This window comes from Triticum aestivum, chromosome 5D, assembly GCF_018294505.1.
Source record: "Triticum aestivum cultivar Chinese Spring chromosome 5D, IWGSC CS RefSeq v2.1, whole genome shotgun sequence".
NCBI lineage: Eukaryota > Viridiplantae > Streptophyta > Magnoliopsida > Poales > Poaceae > Triticum > Triticum aestivum.
Genome location: NC_057808.1, coordinates 479,287,818 through 479,311,096, shown reverse-complemented (window position 1 = coordinate 479,311,096; position 23,279 = coordinate 479,287,818). Strand labels below are relative to the sequence as shown.

The window sequence follows — 23,279 nt, the reverse complement described above, 5'->3', positions numbered from 1 at the left end:
TTCTGATATTAAAAGCAAGTGCTAAATTGCTACCGCACAAGTTTGGTACCATATTCAGATCAAAAACTACTCGATCTAGAGGAGAAAATGAAGAATGGCGAAGAACACCGACGAACAAGTGAAAACCCTAAGTACAGATCTGTTCTGGGATGAAGTTGAACTTACTAATGCTGATGGACAGCGGAGGTGCGCCGCGGTGCTCTGGTCTGTTCAGGGTGATGCAGCGGCCAGAGTTGATGCAGTGGAAGAAGGTCGACGGCGGCGGCGGAGCTCTGGTCGCGTCAGCGTCGAGAGGAAAGAGAAGAAGAGGCAGCGGCAGGGGTAAAAGTGAAAACAGGAGCCCCCTGTCCCTATTTATAAGGCAGTGGGTCGATGGCATGCGCGGGTTAGCACCATTTTGGGAAGGCCATTAAAGATAAAGATATGTTGAGATGTTCTGAGCTTCGTGCAAAGTTAATGCGAGATGATGTCATGGCGGGTTAGCACCATTTTGAGGAATGACGTCATGGCGGGTTACCACAAATTCATAAAGTTGATGATGAAAGATTCTGCTAAGTCAAGTGCTGAAGATTGATATGAACAAGTTCAAATCAACCAGGGGCCTAATGTTGTGGATATAACTATTAGGTATGACCCGCCCAGGAGGGGCCGGGTCATACCGTTGGTGACTCAAGGATGAAGATGGCGGGTTATGAAGCAAGCCTATTGAAGGCCCAAGACCCAGAGGCGACTTGAGACCCAAGAGGATAAACCGCCATATGTGTAACTTGTATTGTAAGGCAAGTTTAGTTAGTCACCGAGCCGGACACGTTGTATATGAGCCGGCCTGGACTCTGTAAGCCGCCGGGCATCAACCTGTGTATATAAAGGGGTGACCCGGCGGCGGGTTAGGACAAGAGAGAACAGGTCGAGAACTAGGTCAAGCGTATTCGCTCCTTGGTAACTGAAACCCAAGCAATACAACCTAAAGTAGGAGTAGGCTTTTACCTCGTTGAGAGGGGCCGAACCTGGGTAAACTCTCTGTGTCCTTTGTCCCGTTTAACCCCTTCAAGCTAATCTAGTTGCGATGGCTCCACACCTAAGTCCTTTTGCTAGGGCATCTGCCGTGTTAAGTCCACGACACTGCCGGAGGGGGATTCTTTCACGGAGGGCTTCTACATCAACTCTATTGCCCTTTCGATGAAGCGTGAGTAGTTTACCTCAGACCATACTAACATGCTGTAGGTTTTAAACTTGTCCTAATTTTTTGGTTGCAGTCCTATTATCATAGATTACAGCGGCTACTATGTCAAGCTTAGAGAGCTTGCTGACTCGATGAGGAAGGATGGGTACTTCAAGACTCATGTTTTTGAAGCAATCATTGAGTGTTTAATGAGGAAACTGCCATCATCCTCAAAGAAGATAATCATGCCCCTCAAATTTTCGGTAAGGATTCAAATTGTTTGTTCTATATTTTTTTTGTTCAGATAGTCAAAACATGTTCTTCATTTTTCATATATCCCTGTCGAATGCCCTTGTGTGTCAAGAAGCTCTATCTTCGCACATGGTCCATCCAACTGGGCCGACACATTTGTTGTTCCAGTAAAATGCCGGAACACTATAGCGGGACAGTTCTGTACCATTTGGTTCACTGTAGCACAACTTTTTTTGCTCGGTTTTATTTTTCAATATTTTGAACTTATGAATATATACGTTGAAAGAAAATTCGAACACACATTGAATTTTTTTAATGAATGTTAAATAATTTTCAGATATGCATTGAACATTTTGTAATGTACGTTGAACACTTTTCGAATACACATTGAACATTTGTGTAATATACACTGAACAATTTTTTAATACACATTGAACATTTTTTGTAATATATGCTGAAAAAAATTCAAATACACATGGAATATTTGTAGTATTCGTTGAACAAATTCTGAATATACGATTAACATTTTATAATGCACAGGGACCTTTTTGTAAACATTTTCTTAGTATATGATGAACATTTGTAATGGACACTAAAATTTTGTACAATACACGAAAAAGGGGGAAAGGGGAAAATAAAATAAATAGAAACAAGAGAGAAAAAAAGAAAAAAAAGAAAAGAAACATAAAAGAGAAAGAAACAGTGAAGCTGACAGTGGGCCGGCCCAAACTGGGGCGTCGGGTGGGACGCCTTCAGCGAAGCATCGCCTCTACGCCCCCCGCGGGCATCATATGGGGATTCGCCCCTCCTAGAGTCGCTTCTCGCTCTACGCACAATTCTAGGAGAGCAACTAGTTAACGAGCGCTCCTTCAGGAGCCTCGCAACGATCAGCGCCACTTGGCGCGCTCTGAGCCATTCGCGTCGTGTCGCGCTATGGACGCTTTCCTCAGATATTTTTTTTATTTTTTCGCATGCGTTTTCGGCTTTTTAAACGGGTTTTTTTTCCCTTTTTTTGATGTTTTGGTTTTCCCCCGGTCTTACTTAACTTTTTGACAAAAAAATCAAAAAAAATTTACGCGAAAAAACGTGTTTTTTTCCTTTCGCGAAAAGTCACGGTTTTTCTTCCACGAGAGGCACAGTTGTGCTTTAGCGAAAGTCACGGCCGTGCCTTTCGGAAACAAAAAAACGTGTTTTTTGTTTTTTTTCCCGAGAGTCATGGTTTTATTTCCGCGAGAGTCACGGCCGTGCCTCTCGGAAAGGGAAAAACAAAACGCGTTTTCTGTTTTTTTTCGCGAGAGTCACGGTTTTGCTTCCGCGAGAGGCACAGTTGTTTTTTCGCGAGAGTCACGGCCGTGCCTCGGAAAGGGAAAAAATACTTGTTTTCTGTTTTTTTTTCTTTCGCGAGAATCACGGTTTTGCTTTTGTCAGAGGCACGGTTGTGCTTACGGAGAGTCACGGGCGTGCCTCTTTCGGAAAGGGAAAAAATGCGTTTTCTGTTTTTTTTCCTTTCAGGAACGTCACGGTTTTGCTTCCACGAGAGGCACGGTTGTGATTTCGCGGGGGGCACGGGCGTGCCTCTTTCAGAAAGGAAAAAAAACCATGCTCCCAGTTTGGTTTTTTCGTCCGGTTTTTTCATGAAAAAAAAGTTCGTCCAAACCTATCAACATGGGATCTAGTTTTGAAGATCTCGACGCGAGGAATCCAATGGTGAAAATGGTTTAAAATTTGGACGCACGGTTTAAGAGATAAAACGTTTTGAATAAACAGATCTATAAAAAAAGGGAAAACTCCCAGGTTGCGACAAGTGGCGCGTTGTATGTGCGCCACTTGTCGTGACCTGGGAAGGTGGAGTGTTCTTTGCAACGAGTGCTCCTTAATTTGTGATTTCGTAATTTCAGGCGTTTTGGGTGCAATGACGATAGCTTCTCACAGCGATGTAGCCCAGCTGGGAGGCTACTGGCCTGTTGGGCACCAGTTTGGGCCGGCTAGTGGCAGTCTAGTTCGTTTACGGATCATACCGCGCGAGACGAATCGTTTTTTATGCCAACTGGGAAGCACCTATTCAGCGACCTAGCGCTAGGAGGGCGCTCCTATGCGACACTCCTTGCGTCGAAGGGTCGACGTTTCGCACCGACCTGGCACACCTAGGCCGACACATCTGGCTTTCACAAGATGAAAAACCGCGAAAAAAGGAACACGCTAGCGTTCGAATTCAAACGCGTGACTTAACGGTGTTGCGCGCTGTGCTAGCCATTGTGGCCAACCAGCTCTTGTACTAAATGTGCAGCGCAACACTAAAAGAAACAAACGACAATGATAAAACTTAACATTTGAATAAAAAAATCCCCAAACCTAAAGTCCCACTCACGAACCAGATCGCTGGCCACTATAATTCCTGGGAATGTGTATAAAATTGCAGCCTGGTATATATGAACTATAAGCTGCAACTGATTTAAGCAATTTTGAAATTTCGAACATGATTACTTTTTGAAAAGTAAATATTTTGTGAAACGAGAACATTTTCAAAATTGTGAACTAAAATTTAAATCGTCAAACATTTCATGAAAGCATGAACATTATTTAGGATTCTCAAACATTTTCTTGTAAAAACAGGAAAGAAATTGCAAACGAGAACAATTTTTAAAATTATGAAAATATTTTCAAGCAAAAAAAGGAAAGAAATTGCAAAGACAAACATTCAAATGCAAACCGGTACAGACATTGAAAATGAGAACATTTCTCAAAATTATGAACAGTTATTTCAAAACTCAACATTTTTTAATTTGCAAACAAAATTTGGAATCATGATTTTGAATTTCTGAGCCAATTTTGGAAAGCAAGAACATTATTTAAATTTGTGAAAATAAAACAAAAATACAAACTTGAATTTCCTAGAACCTATTATGAAATTCAGAACAAAATTTCGAAATATGAACATTTTTTCAATTCGTCAACAAAATTAGAAATTTTGAACATTTTCTGAAGTCCCAGAACATTTTTTGAATTTGCAAGAAATTTTTTAAAATAAGAATTTTTTTTATTCGTGAACAAATTTTTGCAAATGGACATTTTTAAATTCACAAAATTTATCGGAATTTGTTAATAGAATTTTTAAAAATCTTGAAAAAAGGGAAAAATGAAAAAGAAACACAAAAAAACTGGTTCAGGAACCATCTAGAAGGTTCCCAAAATCGGAATAACCGCTGGAACCTTCCAGAAGGTTCCCAAAAACAGGATCGGTGGAACAAACGCCCCGCCTCTAAACGGGCCGGCCTGTCTTGGTCGATCTATTTGATCGCGTGTGCGGCGTGCCGACATTTTGACGCAGAATGGGTCAAATAGGAAAAACCAGCGGTAACCTCCCAAGTTTGGAAGTTCATGCGGGTTTTCTTAATTTTCTGGACTGGGTTTTCTTCTGTTTTACATTTTTTCCCTTTTTATATTTGTTTTGTATTTTTTTTATGCTTTTCAAAGCACGTGAACTTTTTGTCAATTAAATAATTATTTTTTCAAAATTGGTAAACTCCTTTTCAAAAGTTTATAAAATTTTATGATTTTTTGACAAATTCGGTAAAAACATTTTGTGAATTTTAAAGAAAACTATGAATTTTCGAAATTTATGAATTTTCTTTTCAAAATTGATGAATTTTTTCAACATTGGTGAACTTTTTCTGAAATAGTTAATTTTTTCTTACAAAATTGATGAACTTTTATTTAAATTGTGAATGTTCTTAAAAATGATGAACTTTTTTCCAAAATCTCTTAAACTTTTTATTTTTTAATTCCTTTTTCTGAAAAAAGATTGTTATTGAAGACACCGATGGACCGGTCAACCCATGACTCAACAAACTATTCTAATTCTTTTTAGAGGGACTCCTAACCAGCGTTGAAGACACCGATAAGTAGCTCCTAAACGTCCTAGGTCTCGCGTGCATAGGGGCACCCAGCCGGGCGTATGTCTCGCCGTTAATCTCTCTCTAATAATAATAAAGCACGGATTGATTCTATGGGTTCACCATCACAATATGCTTTCTTCTTATGTCATAATACGTTTTTACGATTTGTATAGACAAATTCGTAATATAAACAAGGTGGTACTAATTTAGGGTCCGCAGTATAGTTTTACGTAATCAACCCGCAGTATGGTTTTAGGTGTTACTTGCAGAAAAACCTTTCGATTTTCGGAAGGCGGGACCAACGAAGAGCACGGAGGCAGAGGAGGCCGTCCGTGGCGGCTGCGTGCACAGAAGCAGGCAACAACGCTGGATAGACGTTTGACGACATGAAAGAGGAGAGGTTCCCTGCGTGACAGAGGCGAGGCGAGGCGTGGGGCGGAGCAAACGCGCTCGCCGGAGTGGCTACTGCCGGCGACGGTGGAAGCAGGTAGCGGCGGCAGCGGGGAGGCGCGGTCGCGGGAGAGGCTGCAGCAGCGAGGAGAGGGAGAAGGGGCGCGGAGGAGGCTCGCCAGCCAACGAGGTCGATGGCGTTTGGCACGTCCATGTGGCATCTCCGGAGCCGGCCGGGACGAGCACGAGGTTGGGGAATAGGGGCTGCATTGGAGTTCTTCCGATCTAATCAAAATCGACGCACGACGGGAGGAGGAAGTTACGAGCGGATTGGGGATCGGGCTGCGGGCTACCTAGGGGCGCTGGCTGGTCCGGCATGGCCGGTTTGTTGGCCCAGCTGGCTGACTCTGCTTTATTATTCACCGACATTTTTGAAATAGTCCCACCTCGCCTCTTCCCATCAGATTACAACAATATATATACTCTGCCGAGTTGCTTGCAAATCAGCAAGCCAGCTCGACGATCAATAAACACACTAAGAGAAAGTGCAGTGCAGCCTGCAACTGTTTTCTTTTAAGTTGTCGTGTTGCGGCTTGCATTCTCTCATGAAGAAAGAGCTTGAGAGAGAAAAATCGTTGTTTCAAGATAGAGATACCGACTAGAAGATGTTGTTGCTCTACGTGACATGTGTGTTATCGCCACTTACTGCAATTAATTTTTGGATCGTTAGTAAAAAAATTGGAGTCATGAGGGTCAATCTATGTAAATATTGATCGGGTTCAATTTTTAAGTAATTATGTACTTTGAAAGAAGATTTTTTGTCGAGGAAACCAAATTAGTTTGTTGACATCCATATCCATTAATAAAGTTTTGATCAATTTTTTAATGAATTTTTGCTATTTTATATTTTGTATCTGGTGAAAACTGTATAGCTCAGTTCCACATACATATCTAAATTGTTTTTCTTTTTATCTTTTGATGATTAGCATTGCATCATGCTTATTGCATGGTTGCCCGATACATTCACATCAAAGTGAAGATAAGCGACCCAGAAGTCACAAATTGAGAGATGCAACTCAGTAGTGCACCAGGACAGGTAAACTCCCGAATAACACACGAAACCTTCAATTTACTTTGTATTCGTTGCAATACATGCATATGCTATATATTTCGGTTAAATTTGAATATACAACTATTTATTTTCTCCCCGTTGCAACGCACGGGCATATGTGCTAGTGTAGGTTAAAACGACAAAACGTGCTATCGCGCTTCAGACGAAATCACTAATTAAGAAGCACTTGTTGCAAAAGCCACTACCATCTGCTCAGGCTATGACAAATGCCGCACTGTATATGCGTAGCTTGTCACAAAAAAATGCTTGTCGCAACTTGAGAGGTTTTTTCTTTTTTCTAGATCCGTTTATTTAAAATATTTTATCTCTTAAATCGTGTCTCCAAACCTCGAACCGTTTTTACCGTTGGATTCCTCGTGTTGACATCTTCAAAACTAGATCTCATGTTGATAGGTTTTGACAAACATTTTTTTCACAAAAAATCAAATCGGGAGCACCTTTTTCCTTTCCGAAAGAGGCACGACTTTGCCTCTCGCGGAAGCAAATTCATGCCTCCACGAGAAGTAAACCCGTGCCTATTGCGAAAGGAAAAAAAGAAACGTGTTTGTCTCGTTTCGAGAGGCACGCCCATGCCTGCCTCTCGCGAAAGGTTAAAAAATGCGTTTTTTCCTTTTTCAAGAGGCACGGTCGTGCCTGCCTCTCACGGAAGGTAAAAATTTGAGTTTTTTTCTTTTTCGAGAGGCGAGCCCATGCCTGCTTCTCGCAGAAGGAAAATAAAAGAAAATGCGTTTTCCCCTTTTTTGAGAGGTACAACCACGTCTTTTTTTCTTCCGCGAAAAGCAAGGTTTTGCTTCAGCGAGTTTTTGCTTCCGTGATAGACATGGCATATCCTTGCCTGTTGCGAAGTAAAACCGTGTCTCTCGCGGATGAAAACAAAACAAAATCATGTAAAAAGCTGAAAACGCGTGCGGAAAAATAAAAATAAAATAAAATCCAGACGAAGCGCCCAAGAGCGCGATACTTCATGGCGGCTGACAGCGCGCCAAGTGACACGCTCTCAGCCCACTTCAAATGACCCTTGAAAGGCTCCTTTTTTTTAGTGGTACCCTTGGAAGGGCGAATCCTATATGACGCGCGCCGGCGTCATAGAGGCGAGGCTTCGCTGAAGGCGTCCCCCCCAAACCCCAGTTTGGGCCGGCCCACGGTGGGCTTCACTCTTTCTTTCTCTTTTATGCTTCTTTTCTTCTTCTTTTCCTGTTTCCTTTTTACTTTATTTTATTTCCCTTTTTATTTTCTTTTTTCTTTTTTCGTGTGTTATACATACTTTATGTCTATTACAAATGTTCATTGTATACTAAGAAAATGTTAATGGTATATTACAAAAAGGTTCACCATGCATTATAAATATGTCCATCGTATTTTCAGAATTTTTTCGACGAATACTACAAATGTTTACTTTGTATTTAAATTTTTTAGGGCATATTACACAAAATCAATGTGTATTGAAAAATTGTTCAATGTACATTACACAAATGTTCAATGCATATTCGAAAATTGTTCAACGTACATTATAAAATGTTCAATGCATATTCGAATTTTTCAGCGTATATATTCGTATGTTCAAAATATTCGAAAATAAAAACCGAGCTTCAAAACGCGGCGCTACAGTGAACCGGATGGTACAGTACCGTCCCGAAACTGTGTTCCAGCATTTACATTTTTTTTATTTGAACTGCAAATGGGCTGGCCCAGTTGGATGGACCCTGTGCGAAGCCAGGGTTTCTTGACGCACACGGGCGTCCGACAGGGACTCTCCCTTGGAAGGCAGCGCTTCTCAATTAGTTTGCTCTCCCCTTCAGAAGACTAGAAAGGCCCCTGTATCTATGGGCTTAGACTTACCGGCCCAACACGAATTGATGTGTGATTTAAAAAAAAACACGAATTGACGTCTTGTCCGCAACTGTGACCTCGTCGTCGACTCGTCCTCCCTCGCACTCTGCGTGTGGTTACCCCTTTCTCCTTCGCGTACCAGACAGACACTCGCTGAGTTCCCCTGCCACTCGCGTCGCCGGCAGATATGCTAATATCTCCAGGACTCGCGGCACCGGCGGCGTCTCACCCGTCCCATTTCCTCACCGCCGCCAGCCTCGGCGACCGCGCTACTCTAGGCGGCCTCGTTCAACCGGCCGCAACGACGTCGAAGACCCGCTGCTACAGCCGCAGTCGCAGCCGCCCGCTGCTCCGCTGTGCGACCGCCGACGCCACTTCTGTTGCGGGCAGCGTATCGACCAGTGACACTCAGTGCGGCCTGGACCGCGACGAGCTCCGCGGGGTCTGCCAAGAGCCCGACCTCGAGGGAGCAGTCAACCTGCTCGACGAAATGCTTCGCCGGAGGGGAGGCAACGGCTCGTCGGGCCAACTCGCGCCGGAAGAGCAGGCAGCGGTCCTCCAGTGCTACGTCGACGCGCTCTCGCTGGCCTCCCTCAGACGAGGCCACCGCCTGCTCTCCAAGTCCACGTCCCGGTACTCCGGGATCGCCGCGCCCATCGTGCACAGGATCGCCACGCTGTACTGCAAGCTCGGCGCCCCCGCCGACGCGCGCCGCGTCCTCGAGGGAGCGTCGAGGCCGGCGCCGGGGAAGCCCGCGGACGCGGCGCAGGCCAAGCGGAAGGAGGCCTACGAGAAGGTTCGCGAGCTGCACGAGGAAATACGCGCGGCGGGGTACGTGCCGGACACCCGCTTCGTGCTGCACGACATCGACGAGGCCGCCAAGGAGCGCGCGCTCATGTACCACAGCGAGCGCCTGGCCATCGCCTTCGGGCTGGTGAGCACGCCGCCCGGCACGCCGCTGCGGGTCATGAAGAACCTCCGCATCTGCGGGGACTGCCACAGCGCCGTCAAGCTCATCGCCAAGGTGACCGGCCGCGAGATCATCGTCAGGGACAACAAGCGGTTCCACCATTTCAAGGACGGCGGCTGCTCCTGCGGGGATTACTGGTGAGACGCCTCCACCACAACTGCCATTGGCATCCATTCCTATCTTAGCCTAGTTCAGTGTCTCGAGCATGCCTGTAAATTTTGGCAAAGGGTTTTGGTCTTGTGTAAGTGGAGAGAACAATGAAGCAATTTGTTTAGCCAACATGTGACATGATGCATTACCCAGCAAGATGACACTGATCGAAAGATTGTGCACTGCTACAACGAAATCTGATTGATCAAACATGATGAAGCTCACAATTCCTCCTAGGAAAACCCCTCGTATTTCCACAAATCGAAGCAAAGAATCAAGAGAACAAAACAAGGAAGCTGATGAAAGCTATCATGTGCAGTGGGGAGGGAGGAGGTATCAGGGGCTCTGCTCAATCCGTGCCCGGCGAGGCCGCGCCACCACGGACCGCGGCTGTGACTGGCAGACCTGCGCCGGGAACTTGCATCCGAACCTCTTGGTCACCATTGAGCCCCACCTGCCCTCCGCGGCCGGTGCCGCCGCTCCTCTGTCCCCGGCGGCGCCGCCTCGGCGGTCTATCTTCTGGATGGCTTTCCTCATGGTGGTGCACTCGCGCTCCAGCTCCTGCACCCGGTTCCGCATGCTGTCCATGTCCAGCCTGAGCATTTGGTTCCCCCTCGTCGCCACCCGCCATGTCCGGCCGCCATCACTGTCGCCGTCTTCCTCTCCTTGGCCTGCCGCACCGCCTTCATTCGCCACGATCGTCCGCGCGATGGCCCGGCGCAGCTGGAGCTGCTCGAAGAAGAGCACCTGCACCACCGTCCGCAGCGGCAGCCGTTCGTTCTGCGCCGCGTGCGTGCACGCCTCTAGCGTCAGCTTGCGCCCGTCCACCACGCCGCTCACCTTCTCCTTCTCCTCCTCCCTCAGCGCTGGATGTGCCTGCACAAAGAACGGCGGCGGCGGCTTGTGAGCACCGGCATTGCGCTGCAAGCATCGATCAAGATGGCATTCAGAATGTGTTCGGCAGAAACCTTGATGTAGATGTCGACGGCACGGTAAAGGCCGTCGTCGTAGACGCGGGCGCCGTCCGGCAATGCCCAGGCGAGGTCGCAGAACTTGTCCGTCTTCAGGTTGGCGTCCGTGGCGATCTCCCCCAGGTAGGCGTCCATCAGCCTGCCCACGGCCAGCATGGCTCGTCTGCTGGCCTCTCTGCCCGGCGTCTCCGCCTCGCTGCCCTCCTCGTCGACCTCCTCGACGCCGCCTCGGCCCTCGAGGAAGTGCCGCACGATGCGCTCCACGCACTCCACGTCGTAGAGCGTCTCCACCAGGTACGAGTAGCTCGGGATGAGCAGGTCGTCGACGGCCGCGTCGGGTAGCCTGGAGGCCACGCGCCGCTCCAGCATGTCACGGGAAGCCTCTGATGCCTGGAGAATGTTTGCCGTGCGCAGGAGGCCGAACAGGACGCGCGCGGTGGTGGCGCCCACTACCGTGCCGGTGTGGGCACTGCTCTTGATGGTCTCCTCGGGGAGGTTGACAATGACGGTCTCGAGAAGCGCCTTCTGGTCGCCATCCGCTGACCGGGGGGCGGCAGCCGCGGCGGCGCCGCCACCGCCTGTGTGCCGGTCAGAGCGTGACAGCCCGGGGATGGACCGCTTGGCGTAGGCAATGAGAGCCCCCTCGAGGACCTCCGGGCCGACGCCCCGCTCCCTCATGGCGGCAATGACACGGGTGAACGTGGCCAGGGACAAGCCGGCGAGGTCGTCGAACAGCGTGGACGTGGCCCCGGCGCCGGCATTTTTCTTGTGGCGGGGGCGGTCGGCGGCTCCCGCGTCGTTGATGGGCCAGCCGAAGAGCGCGGTGGGCGTGGACGCGGCGGCCTTGGCCGCAATGGCGTCCACGCAGCGGGACACGAGGCCGAGGTCGTCGGCGAGGGGGAGGAGGTCCTCGCAGGACTTGAGCGCGCGGATGGCGTCCCTGGGGTTCCTGAGCACGGTGTGCGACATGAAGCGGTCGGCGCGGGAGACGAGGTTGTCCTCTGCGTGGTCGTCGGACATGCCGAGGCGCTCGGCGGCGCAGCGCAGCGGCGCGGCGGTGGCCGGCGTGAGGTCGAGCTTGACGCCGTAGCAGAACTTGGCGGCCAGCTCGAACGCCTCGGCGCCGCCGGGGAAGTCCGGGAGGCGGATGCGGTGCGCGTCGGCCTCCTCGTCCGCCTCCAGCACCACCTGCTCCTCCCTGATCTCCCCTGCCCCCTCATCCTCCTCTTCCTCCTCCCCTCCCCCGGCATGCCTCGCCAGGCTCGATTCCTTGTTCATAATCAGGTCGTGGATCTTCTTGCTCTTCGACATTAGCGGGAACTGCAAGCAAGGCATCAAACAAAACCTCAGCCGCCGGTCACTTTAATTTCAAGATCAAGAACCGCAGTAAAATTCGACGCTCGAGACAGAGCACAGCAGATACGAGCGAGATTGGCAGCAGACGGAGAGCAAGACAAACAAGAATGCGAGCTCCTGGAACTGTTGCTACCAGGACGAGGGATGGGGAAAAGCGGGAATTTCATGGCAGAGTAGAGACAACAATATTCAGCACCAACTAACCTTGTGGAGATGGAAGGTCATGTCGCCCACCTCGATCACGACGTCGCTGGGCAGCCCCGTGGTGCAGAACCTGCCGAGCACGAACACAAAAAAAAGTTAAAGATCACGGAACTCCAAATGCAATCGCCCGGGGGAAGAGACGACGAGGATCAGTCGCTTGCCATGCTTGGCCCTTGGGGCTGTGCTGCTGCGGCTGCTCCTCCCGGGCCACCTCCCTCTTGCCCTTGGCCTTCCTGCTCCCCTGCATCATCGCGACGATCCCCGCAGACACCCTCTCTTCTAGCTAAGGCATTCGGGGAGTGACGAACGGATGCGCGGCTCGCGTGGAAGGAGCAGGAGAACAGGGAGCTCGCTCGCTCGCTCGGTCGCAATAATGGCGTACCCCTAGTATTCCGGCGCCTGTATTAGGTGCGGAGTTAAATGATTCCGATTATAGGAGGGAGGAGGGAGAGGGAGGCAGGATGGCGTTTTTGGTTTTCTTTGGGCGAGTGCCACCCTGCTCTGCTCTTTGCCTGAAAAGCACGTATCCTCCATCACCCCACCCCACCCCGCTTTGTTAATTTGTTTATTCAACCAGCAGCACTGCAGGAGTACTCGCTTTCTCCTAAACTACAGTTTGAGCAACCCTCTCTGCAACTGCAAGACTGCAGTCCACTCTACTGACAGACAAAAAATACTCTTCTTTTTCCGGTGTATCGCCATCAGGATCGGTCACGGCAAGAGTGAAGCTCACGTAGAGTGCTGGGCCGTTCACGTGTTCGGTATGCCTCGACCTGGCCCTCCCAACCACCTCACATAAAACTTGTAGCGCCGGGGCAGTTTCCAAACGTAGAATCAGTTTCCCGGGAATTCCGTAGAAACGCCAAACATTTTTACAGTGTACTCATCTGGAGTTCTTCAGTTTGTAAACCAGCTCTAGCATGGTAGTGATCCAGAGGCTGTCTGTCTGGATCGCTGTCTGTCTGGATCACGGGACAAGCCAAAAGCGGCATTAGATTAACCCAACTCGGTTAATTAAGCGCTAACAACGAGAAGAATGAAGGGAATCTCGCGGCACGAGACCAGGTAAAGACTGTTCTTTTCGTTAAGACCAACGTCCATGCCACCATTACCACATGATCCAGCCATCTTTCTCTGTCAGACAACGACCAAGAACACTGCAGCCTGCGGGTTTTTGAACTTTGAACTCGGGCCGCTGCGTGCCTTGGGAAAATATTTGAACCGCCGAGGGGAGGGACATCATCGCCTGCCCTGGCCGGGCTGTGATAAATGGGGAGGCGTGATCCGGCCATGAATGCCGGAGGCGCTGGCGTACCCGCCATTTATTGCGTAGAGGGAGGGAGGGAGGGATACAGAGAAAGGTGCAGGTTTACAGTGGTAGATAGATCACGACGCAGTGACCGACCCAGGTACCCGGCGAGGCGCCTGCTCCCTCGCCGCACCGCCTGGAAAAGGAGGCTTCGGTGTCACTGGTCACCAGCACTCTTGCCGGTGGGGGTGTGTCAGTCAGTCTGCCTCTGCCCGGTGCGTGGTGGGCGTGCCTGCGTCGTGTGCCGGAGATCGATGGGCCTGGGCACCTGGCAGTGCGCCATGGCGTGGCGTGGTATGGGGCATGGAGGGAGCACACGAAAAGGCGCAAACAAGCTACAGTCACTGCATTAACTTGGTTCTTTTAGAGCATCTCAACCGTGTGTCCGTTTTGGTCGAAACCGACACAAAATTCGGCCCAAGGCGCCAACTCAAACGGACAACGTCTGCTTTTCGTCTGCGCGGCCTATTTCAGATCTAAATTTATGCCGCGTTTGCTTCAGTGATGACACGCAGTGGACGGGCGCGACGCCTGCCCTTGTACTTTCCCTAGCCCGTCAGTCGGTGGCACAGTGACCATTTCCCTCTTTCTTCCCTCGACAGACAGCACACCAAGCCGACCCCTCGCTGCCAGCTCCCAGCCCGGCCACCCGCACCCAGATACCTCCCCTGGCAGCACGCCACCCCTAGACGGCTCCATACTCCGACGTTGCTGGAGTGTTTTCGCCTCGTCGTAGCACTCCAACGTCGACGGCACCCCCTCGCCTCCAACGCCAGCAGCCCTGCCTTGCGCGTCTACCTCGCTCGCCAGACGCCGCCACGTTCGCCTCCACGCTGACAGACCTGCTACCTAGTCTCGGAGAGGCGCGAGGCTCTTCACCGGCTGGCTTCTTGCACCACGCCCGCAAGGTGTTCGACGGTTCACCTGCAAGGGACAAATGGACTTCGACGATGATGGCTATATACAGTGTACCAAACGCGCCCCAAGAGACTGTAGAAGCTTGTCATGACCCATGACACGAGGCAACAGTTCATAGGGTGTGTGTGCCCACTTTTGGCTGGGTTATGGGCAAATTTGGGCAAATCGGAATGACTGTTTTGTCTCTGTTTTTCATGAACATTTGTCCTAGCACAACAGCTGTGAGTTGTGGCTGGTCAGGCTACAGAAACCTAGGGGAATCCGGTAGTAGCCCAACGGGATGCGAAAGCAGGCGAGGGGGGCTTTTGGTAAAGCCTCTCTAGCTAGCTTGCTTCAACTTTTTTGAGAGCGTCGGAGTTCGAGAGAAAGGCTACGGTCAAGGGTGGCTCGAGTGTTTTTTCCCCTACCTTTGGAGGTTTTCGATGGCTGCAGGGCTTCAGGCCAGCTGAAGCTGCTTCTGTCTTGTGCTGTAGAGTCTTCAGTCAGGTCAAGTTCGACACCGACGAGTGAGTGCTTTCCATCATCAAACTTACAACCCACAATCTGCTGCTGGGACTGTAGTTCCTTTTGAAGGTAATAGCACCCAGGTACCCTAACTTGCATACGACGTGATGATTTAGTCCCAAACTTGCAAAACTTGACCAAATCATACCTCAACTTGCCCTAACTTGCATACGACGTGATGATTTAGTCCCAAACTTGCAAAACTTGACCAAATCATACCTCAACTTGCACTTCATGTGATGATTTAGTCCCAGGCCAATCACAGCTCGACAATTGGCAGCCAGGTGGCTGGCCCGGTCAGTGTACGCACTTTTGCAGAAACTCCCTGCTGTTTTCTTTAATCAACCCGCGCTCACCTCCACGTTGTCGCTCCCCTGCTGGGCCCCGCCGCCGTCGTCGCGGCCGCTGCCGCCGAGAAGCCCGAGATGGCCGCCTGGTCGGCCGACCTCTCGTCGGCGCTCTACAAGGAAATGGCGCCTGTGGTGCTCTGCCTCCTAAGTGTCATGTTCGTCGTCGGGATGGCGGACTTCAGCCGTCTCCCCGGCTGCGGAAGAGCAACGAGGATGGACCTCCAGGAGCTCGCGGTCCAGGTGCGCTACACCCTCGTCCTCAGCGCCTCCGCGGCCGCCGGGGTACTCTCCTGGCTCGGCAAGGCGGCCGACGACCTGAGCGCCGCTGGGTGGGACTGGGAGATGCGCGCCATGTTCATCGTCGGCCTCAACCTCGCCTTAACCTTGACGTTCCTTGCCCTCTCCGCCCTGGTCTTGGAGCTCTCCTGCGACATCGTCGTCAACTACTGCATCGCGGCGGCGCTCGTCGGCGTGCATCTCGTTGCTGCCTGGGTTGTCCGTACTCTGTAGTCGTCTCCGGGCACTGAGAGGCTCCGTCGAGCTAGGTAGGTAGCCAAGAACGAGCCGAGCCGGTGGGACTATCTCTCTCAATTGATTTGGCAGGGTTGTGGTTGTGTTCGATCTCCAAATGATGTGTCCGGCGCGCGTACGTGCCTGGACAAAGACATCAATCAATTTACTATCATTGTTCTTAATCATAGGCCTCGGCATCGACTACGACGGGACGCACTCGGCGCAGACTGACATGTCGGTGGCCTACAGCCTGGAGGAGTACGTGGCGGCCGTGGTCGCCGGCGTCGGCCGCGTCTGCGACCGCAAGGGCGTGCAACACCCTGTCATCTGCAGCGAGAGCGGCCGCGCGGTGGTGTCGCACCACTCGGTCCTCATCTTCGAGGCCTTCTCCGCGACGGCGCCGGCTTCCAACATGATGGACCCGGCCACCGCCTACCTGCTCGACGAGCTCACCGATGACTGCCGCAGCGATTACCGCAACCTCATGGTCTCGGCCGTGCGCGGCGACTTCGACACCTACGGCCTGTACGCGGACCAGCTGAAGCGGCACTGCGCCGAGCAGTTCAAGGAGGGGGTCCTCGGGCTGGAGCACCTCGCCGCCGTGGACGGGCTCTGCGAGATCGTCGCCCGCGGCATGGGCGCGGCGGAGGGGCCGCGCAGGTACCACATCAACCTGTCCGTGTTCACCTCGCTGCCGGACATGTGGGCCATCGAGCAGCTCTTCCCCATCATCCCCATCCAGCGCCTCCAGGAGCGGCCCGCCGTGGACGGCGTCCTCTCGGACCTGACCTGCGACAGCGACGGCAAGGTGGACCAGTTCATCGGCGGCAGGAGTAGCCTCCCCCTGCACGAGCTCCCCACCCACGGCACCCGCGGCTACTACCTGGGCATGTTCCTGGGCGGCGCCTACCAGGAGGCGCTCGGCGGCCTGCACAACCTGTTCGGCGGGCCGAGCGTGGTGCGCGTCTCCCAGAGCGACGGGCCGCACTGCGAGAGAGGTTTCATGGTCTGGAGCAGAGAGGACAAATCCATCTCGTGCAGGCAAACCCACGAGATGTAGGCCGTGTCGTTGTCTGAACTTTCAACTCGCTACGAATTGATCACCGAAAGAAATGTCCGCGATCATCCTATACTGCGGGTTGATTCAGGAAAACAGCAGGGGGTTTTCTGCAAAAGTGCGCGCGCTGACCGGTCCAGCCAATTGGCGAGCTGTGATTGGCCTGGTACTAAATCATCACATGGAGTGCAAGTTGAGGTATGATTTGGTCAAGTTTTGCAAGTTTGGGACTAAATCATCACGTCGTGTGCAAGTTAGGGTACCTGGGGTGCTATTACCTCTTCCTTTTGCTCGCATGTCCTCCAAACCCAGATCAGCTCCGGAATACTATGAATCCGTCCAGCGAAATGAAATGACTGATGTGTAGATGGACGGAGGAGCACACGGGAGAATTTTTGCAGATACCGATGCAGATGCTGGCGATCTTGGCAACGCAGTTGCAGGGCATGGTGGCAAGCAGTAACCAGTGGTGTGTCTCAGCTTTGTGCAAAAGCCTTTTTGTAACGAACGAACGTCAAGGGGTCATTTCATCCATGCATGCGGTCCTAGCAAGTCCGAGCAAACCTTTGCCCGAGCCTTTCGCCGATCCAACGCCTTTTGTGATCGTCATGCCATGAGCGTGCATGCTGTGACAAGTTGACAAACGTTGGTGCCCTTTTGCATGCATAATGCATTCACGAGGCCAAAGTGTTTCGGTCATTCATTGCTCGTGCAAATCTTACTAGGTCCGGGATCGCTGAAAATTAGGACAACATTTCAGGCTGTTGATCAACACGTGGTGTGGGAGTGGGCTACCACCGTGTGAACTATTCTATGCAGGCACGGGAGCAGGAAATATTCCGGAATAGAAAGTCCCATCGGCAACAGTACCGAGCAAGGGACAAGGCAGTGCTCAAGCTGGTAAACAATACACCGTCTACGCTACATTCCCTCCACAGCTAGCAGAGGAAGCTGGCGTGATGTGATGTGATGCACCTCACATGGCACACGACAAATAATTGGCTGTATTTGCTGGAGGCCATCATGCATGTATGCCAAGATCTACCAAATTGTTGTTGGTTCCCTCCTCTTGATCGCAGCACCTAATTCTACCTCCTCTGAGTAAATATAAAATAAATACGACCAACCACTGTCCATGATTGCTCGTGTGTGTGTCTGGGTCACCGCGTGACAGTACGAATTGTGACAGTTTTTCCTTCTCCTCGTTTCTTAGAGGACCGGAGGACCTGAACCTGATGATGGCAAGGGGTTTTGGGACAGGCAATCGGACAAAGCAAAGGCCAGATTGTCACGTACGCGAGCGAGCACGCGTCCCATGCATGCATGGGGTGGCAGGGTCATCGGCAAGCGACAGAATGATCGTGCGTGTGATCGCGACGCCGGGCTGAGTCTCAGCCGCGTGCGCGGGTGGCGTCGCCGGTCGGCCCCGGCCGGCCGGGCCCCCGATTTGACCCGGCGCTCGCGTCCAAGAGATGCCAGCTCCTCCTCCACCTGGCCGAGGAACGGGAAGAGGGTTTCCGGGGAAGGGAGGACTTGGCATATTTTTCAAAGTTTTTTTGTTTTGGAAGGGTGTTACCAAGCTTTATTCAACCCAAACAGAAGGTGGAATATACATAGAATTTGGGGATTTCAATTTCAATTATTTTTGGGGGATTTAACAGCCACAAATGGCGCCCCACATCTATGGTAACAGAAAATCTCGCTAAATCACTTGCCTCCCAAATGTGTTCACGATTCTCATGCAGAATTGGGGCTTCTTCAAATTCAATCATCACCTTCTTAATATCTTGAAATAATTGGACTGCACACAAGCTATTCAAGTTTTGCGCGCTTTCAGTTTTAGCTGCCTTGAGATTGTTAACTAATGTCGCACAGTCGGAAGCGATGTGTATGTGAGCTAAGTGAAGATCAGATGCCAAAGCAAAAGCCTCCCAGACTGTAATTGCTTCCAAAATCTCCGGTTGCACCATGTCCCGTAACACCGATGCAGACGCACCAATGTATACTCCGTTTTGGTCACGACAAACAAAAACACATGATCCTCCATCTCCATGCCTACCAACAACTGCATCCACATTGAGTTTCATACATCCTTGCATTGGTGTTTTGCACGTACCTCTCGCCGGTCCTTGGCCTTGTGTAGAACTAGGAGATGCCTGCATAGGTTGTTGCCGGTTGGGTACCATTGCAAGATCAGCAAGGTAACTTTGCACAAAACTGAAAGTGCTTAGTGGAGATCGAAACTCCTGTTCGTGGATACCTTCCCTCCGTGCCCACCATATTGCCCATAAGGTAACCAGGACCTTGATAAACTCGTCATCTTTCAAAGAATCCATCAGCTCCATAAGCCATATTCGAGCATCAAGTGATCTGATCCTAATGAGGTGTTCAACAAGCTCTTCATCTACTAGTGACCAGACACACTTAGCCATATTGCACTCAATCATGGCATGTCGCCAATTGTCTTCCGCATTGTTACAAATCTGGCAAACCGTCGAGTCTGTCATATTCCTCCTGCTTCTGATTACTTCAGTTGGGATTGAGTTTCGGCCTAGTCGACATGCAAAATTTCTAACTTTTCCCGGGACCTTTACTCCCCACATCATCCTCCAATGGTTCTGGGACGTAGTAGTATTCAACGAGGATGGTTTGCCGTCTAGCCAACCAACGTTCCCGTCTGCACTTCATATTAATTAAGAGCCTTTGGCCCAGTTCTTTTGCCAGAATCTGGGGATTCTCCCAGAATCCGACCCCTACCCAGATTCTTCCAGAATTTTTGAGCCTTATTTATTTTACAATCCTATCTAATTAGACCCTAACTAGATAGGATTATAAAACAAATGGGGCTCAAAGATTCTGGGAGAAGCTGGGTAGGGGTCGGATTCTGGCAAAAGAATTGGGCCTTTATCCGGAACGCACTGTGGACATGCCATTGCGCTCATAGTGCCAGGCTGGGCAATCATCTATATTTCGGGAGCTCGAGGGAATGTTTAGCACCAAATGAGCGTCCGGCGGCTGGAAATGTTCCGCCACCTTTTCTCTATGCCACGAATGTGTGCACTTATCAATATAATCCGAGGCCCACTCCGGTGGGTCAACTGTTCTCGGGCGAAGTGCACTCTACTCCATCTTTTCTTTCAAAGAACTTATCCCAATGGCCTTCTCATTAGCTATTGATTTATCATAATTAGGATTTTTAAAATATTAGCAACTGAATGAGGATCCATAACCAATATTTTTGTTTTTGTTTTCAGTGTTTCAACAATAAAGATAGCATAACTAGGCAAGAAATAAAAATAAGCAAAAATATAGTGTTTGTGCGAAGGCACGTAATTTTATAGATGATGTCTCTCCGGCAACGGCACGAGAAATTCTTTTGCTACTCCTGTTGGAGTTGTGGGATTCATTGAAAAGGAAAGGTGATGTAGCACAACAACTGAAAGTATTTCCCTTAGTTAAGACGCAAGGTTTATCGAACCAGTATGAGGCACCAAGCTAACTACTTTAGCAGCACCTACACACAAACAAATAAAATAGTTTGCACCCAACAATAGCAAGGAGGTTGTCAATCCCCTTGTTCTTACTAGTTACAAGATTAAAAGCAAATATATAGTGATAGGGAAAGCGGCAAAAAGTAAACAAGAAAGTTGTAGGAGCTTTTGTGTTAATGGAGAATAGATCCGGAGGCCATAGGTTCACTAGTGACATCCCTCTTGAAAGCAGGCAACAGTATGGTAAACAAATCACTTTTGGGAAATTGACAGAATAACACAAATTATAATTATGATCACTGGTGGCATAATTTCACATAGGCATTGCGTTCGTGATAAGTAGACCATTAAACTTACTGATGTCTACGACTACTACTCCACCCCAAGACCGTTATCCAGCATGCATCTCAAAGTACTAAGTTCATAAAAAACAGATTAACGCAATAAGAAAGAAGACATAATGTACACAGAAGAAAGCCTAGCAATAATATTAACCCTGTAGTTTTATCCTTAGTAGCAACAATACAATACGTGCTTTCTTCCTTTTTGTCAATCGACAAGATTGAACCCACTACTATGCACCACTCCCTCTCAAGAGCTACTCATCTATCTAGGCCAAATAAGACTTATAGATCAAAAAACATACATAGCTATAAAATTACGCAACAAAGAAACTTCAAGAGATTCAGATAAATTCAATGAATAATCTGATCATAGGTCCATAATTCATTGGATCCCAACAATCACACCGCAAAAGATTACATCGGATTGATCTTAGAAAAGATCATTGAATTAAAGATCAAAAGTGAGGGAGAAAGCCATCTAGCTACTACTATGGACCCATCCTAATGGAATTACTCACACATCATCCGGGAGGCCGCAAAGTTGACGAAAATGGCCTCCCCGATGGTTTCCCCCTCCGACAGAGCGTCGGAATAGGGCTCCAGATGGGATCACTTCCGAACAGAGGCTTGCGACGATGATGAAATTCTTTCGGATTCGCTTCTAAGGATTTCGGGATATTACAAAATTTATAGGCTTGGAATTGGGTCAAATAGAGCTGCAGCGGCCCCATAAGCCTACATGGCGTGGCCTAGGGGGGCACACTGCCTGGGCTTGTGGGCCCCACAACCTACTTCTGGTCCTCCCCCAAAACTTCTGGTGTTTCTTATTTTTCATTAAAAAAACCTCGTAAATTGTCATCGTGTTTAGACTTTCCTAGACATGGATTTCCTGCGAAACCAAAAACATGCAAAAAATACAACTGACACAGGGCACTAAATTAATAGGTTAGTCCAAAAAAATAATATAAAAAGCGTACAAAAGTAATACATAATAGCATTTAACAATCAAAAATTATAGATACGTTTGAGATGTATAAACATCCTCAAGCTTAGTTCCTGCTCATCCTCGAGCAGGTAAATGATAAACAAAAGATTTTTTGATGTTGAATGCTACCAAACATGTCCTTGATCTGTTGGGAAACGTAGTAGAAAGAAAAAAAAAGCGCTACGATTCAACCAGGAGCACTATAAAGATGCAATAACGGTTTGGATAGGATCTTTACCAACTCCGAGTTGCAGCGAAAGAAGACGAGTCGGTGTAGATCGTACTGAAGGAAATATGCCCTAGAGGCAATAATAAAGTTGTTATTTATATTTCCTTATATCATGATAAATGTTTATTATTCATGCTAGAATTGTATTAACCGGAAACTTGGTACATGTGTGAATACATAGACAAACAGAATGTCCCTAGTATGCCTCTACTTGACTAGCTCGTTAATCAAAGATGGTTAAGTTTCCTAGCCATAGACATGTGTTGTCATTTGATGAACGGGATCACATCATTATAGAATGATGTGATGGACAAGACCCATCCGTTAGCTTAGCACTATGATCGTTTAGTTTATTGCTATCGCTTTCTTCATGACTCATACATGTTCCTATGACTATGAGATTATGCAACTCCCAAATACCGGAGGAACACTTAGTGTGCTATCAAACGTCACAACGTAACTAGGTGATTATAAATATGCTCTATAGGTGTCTCCGATGGTGTTTGTTGAGTTGGCATAGATCGAGATTAGGATTTGTCACTCCGTGTTTCGGAGAGGTATATCTGGGCCCTCTCGGTAATGCACATCACTATAAGCCTTGCAAGCAATGTGACTAATGAGTTAGTTACAGGATGATGCATTACGGAACGAGTAAAGAGACTTGCCGGTAATGAGTTTGAACTAGGTATGATGATACCGATGATCGAATCTCGGGAAAGTAACATACCGATGACAAAGGGAACAACGTATGTTGTTATGCGGTTTGACCGATAAAGTGAAAGAAATATGCCCTAGAGGCAATAATAAAGTTATTATTTATTTCCTTATTTCATGATAAATGTTTATTATTCATGCTACAATTGTATTAACCGAAAACTTAGTACATGTGTGGATACATAGACAAACAGAATGTCACTAGTATGCCTCTACTTGACTAGCTCGTTGAATCAAAGATGGTTATGTTTCCTAACCATAGACATGAGTTGTCATTTGATTAACGGGATCACATCATTGGAGAATTATGTGATTGACTTGACCCATTCCGTTAGCTTAGCACTTGATCGTTTAGTATGTTGCTATTGCTTTCTTCATGACTTATATATGTTCCTATGACTATGAGATTATGCAACTCCGGAATACCAGAGGAACACTTTGTGTGCTACCAAACGTCACAACGTAACTGGGTGATCATAAAGGTGCTCTACAGGTGTCTCCGATGGTACTTGTTGAGTTGGCATAGATCGAGATTAGTATTTGTCACTCCGA

General features: G+C 49.0%; 3 protein-coding genes across 3 annotated transcripts; 2 read left to right on the top strand and 1 right to left on the bottom strand.

Annotated features, from left to right (window-relative positions):
* Window positions 1-8,748: 8,748 nt before the first annotated feature.
* LOC123122959 (uncharacterized) lies at window positions 8,749-9,875 on the top strand. Its single transcript, XM_044543343.1, has one exon. The coding sequence runs from the start codon at window positions 8,850-8,852 to the stop codon at window positions 9,771-9,773; it is 924 nt and encodes a 307-aa protein (XP_044399278.1). The 5' UTR covers window positions 8,749-8,849; the 3' UTR covers window positions 9,774-9,875.
* Window positions 9,876-9,878: 3 nt separating this feature from the next.
* Window positions 9,879-12,874, bottom strand: LOC123122958 (BTB/POZ domain-containing protein At5g66560). Its single transcript, XM_044543342.1, has 4 exons — window positions 12,475-12,874; window positions 12,314-12,383; window positions 10,751-12,073; window positions 9,879-10,658 (listed from the first exon to the last, which is right to left on the bottom strand). The coding sequence occupies exons 1-4, from the start codon at window positions 12,561-12,563 to the stop codon at window positions 10,119-10,121; spliced, it is 2,022 nt and encodes a 673-aa protein (XP_044399277.1). The 5' UTR covers window positions 12,564-12,874; the 3' UTR covers window positions 9,879-10,118.
* A 3,117-nt stretch (window positions 12,875-15,991) lies between these two features.
* On the top strand, window positions 15,992-16,967 carry LOC123120950 (arginine decarboxylase 1-like). The gene has a single exon (XM_044540904.1). The coding sequence runs from the start codon at window positions 16,023-16,025 to the stop codon at window positions 16,965-16,967; it is 945 nt and encodes a 314-aa protein (XP_044396839.1). The 5' UTR covers window positions 15,992-16,022.
* The last annotated feature ends 6,312 nt before the right edge of the window (window positions 16,968-23,279 follow it).

What these genes read in the sequence shown, in the direction of transcription:
- LOC123122959 (XM_044543343.1), top strand. Translation starts at nt 8,850, where the DNA reads ATGCTAATATCTCCAGGACTCGCGGCACCGGCGGCGTCTCACCCGTCC.
- LOC123122958 (XM_044543342.1), bottom strand. Translation starts at nt 12,563, where the DNA reads ATGATGCAGGGGAGCAGGAAGGCCAAGGGCAAGAGGGAGGTGGCCCGG. An exon ending in AGCCCCAAGGGCCAAGCATG is followed by an intron (nt 12,384 to 12,474) that starts GCAAGCGACTGA and finishes CGTGCTCGGCAG; the next exon opens with GTTCTGCACCACGGGGCTGC. An exon ending in CCGTCGACATCTACATCAAG is followed by an intron (nt 10,659 to 10,750) that starts GTTTCTGCCGAA and finishes TTCTTTGTGCAG; the next exon opens with GCACATCCAGCGCTGAGGGA.
- LOC123120950 (XM_044540904.1), top strand. Translation starts at nt 16,023, where the DNA reads ATGATGTGTCCGGCGCGCGTACGTGCCTGGACAAAGACATCAATCAAT.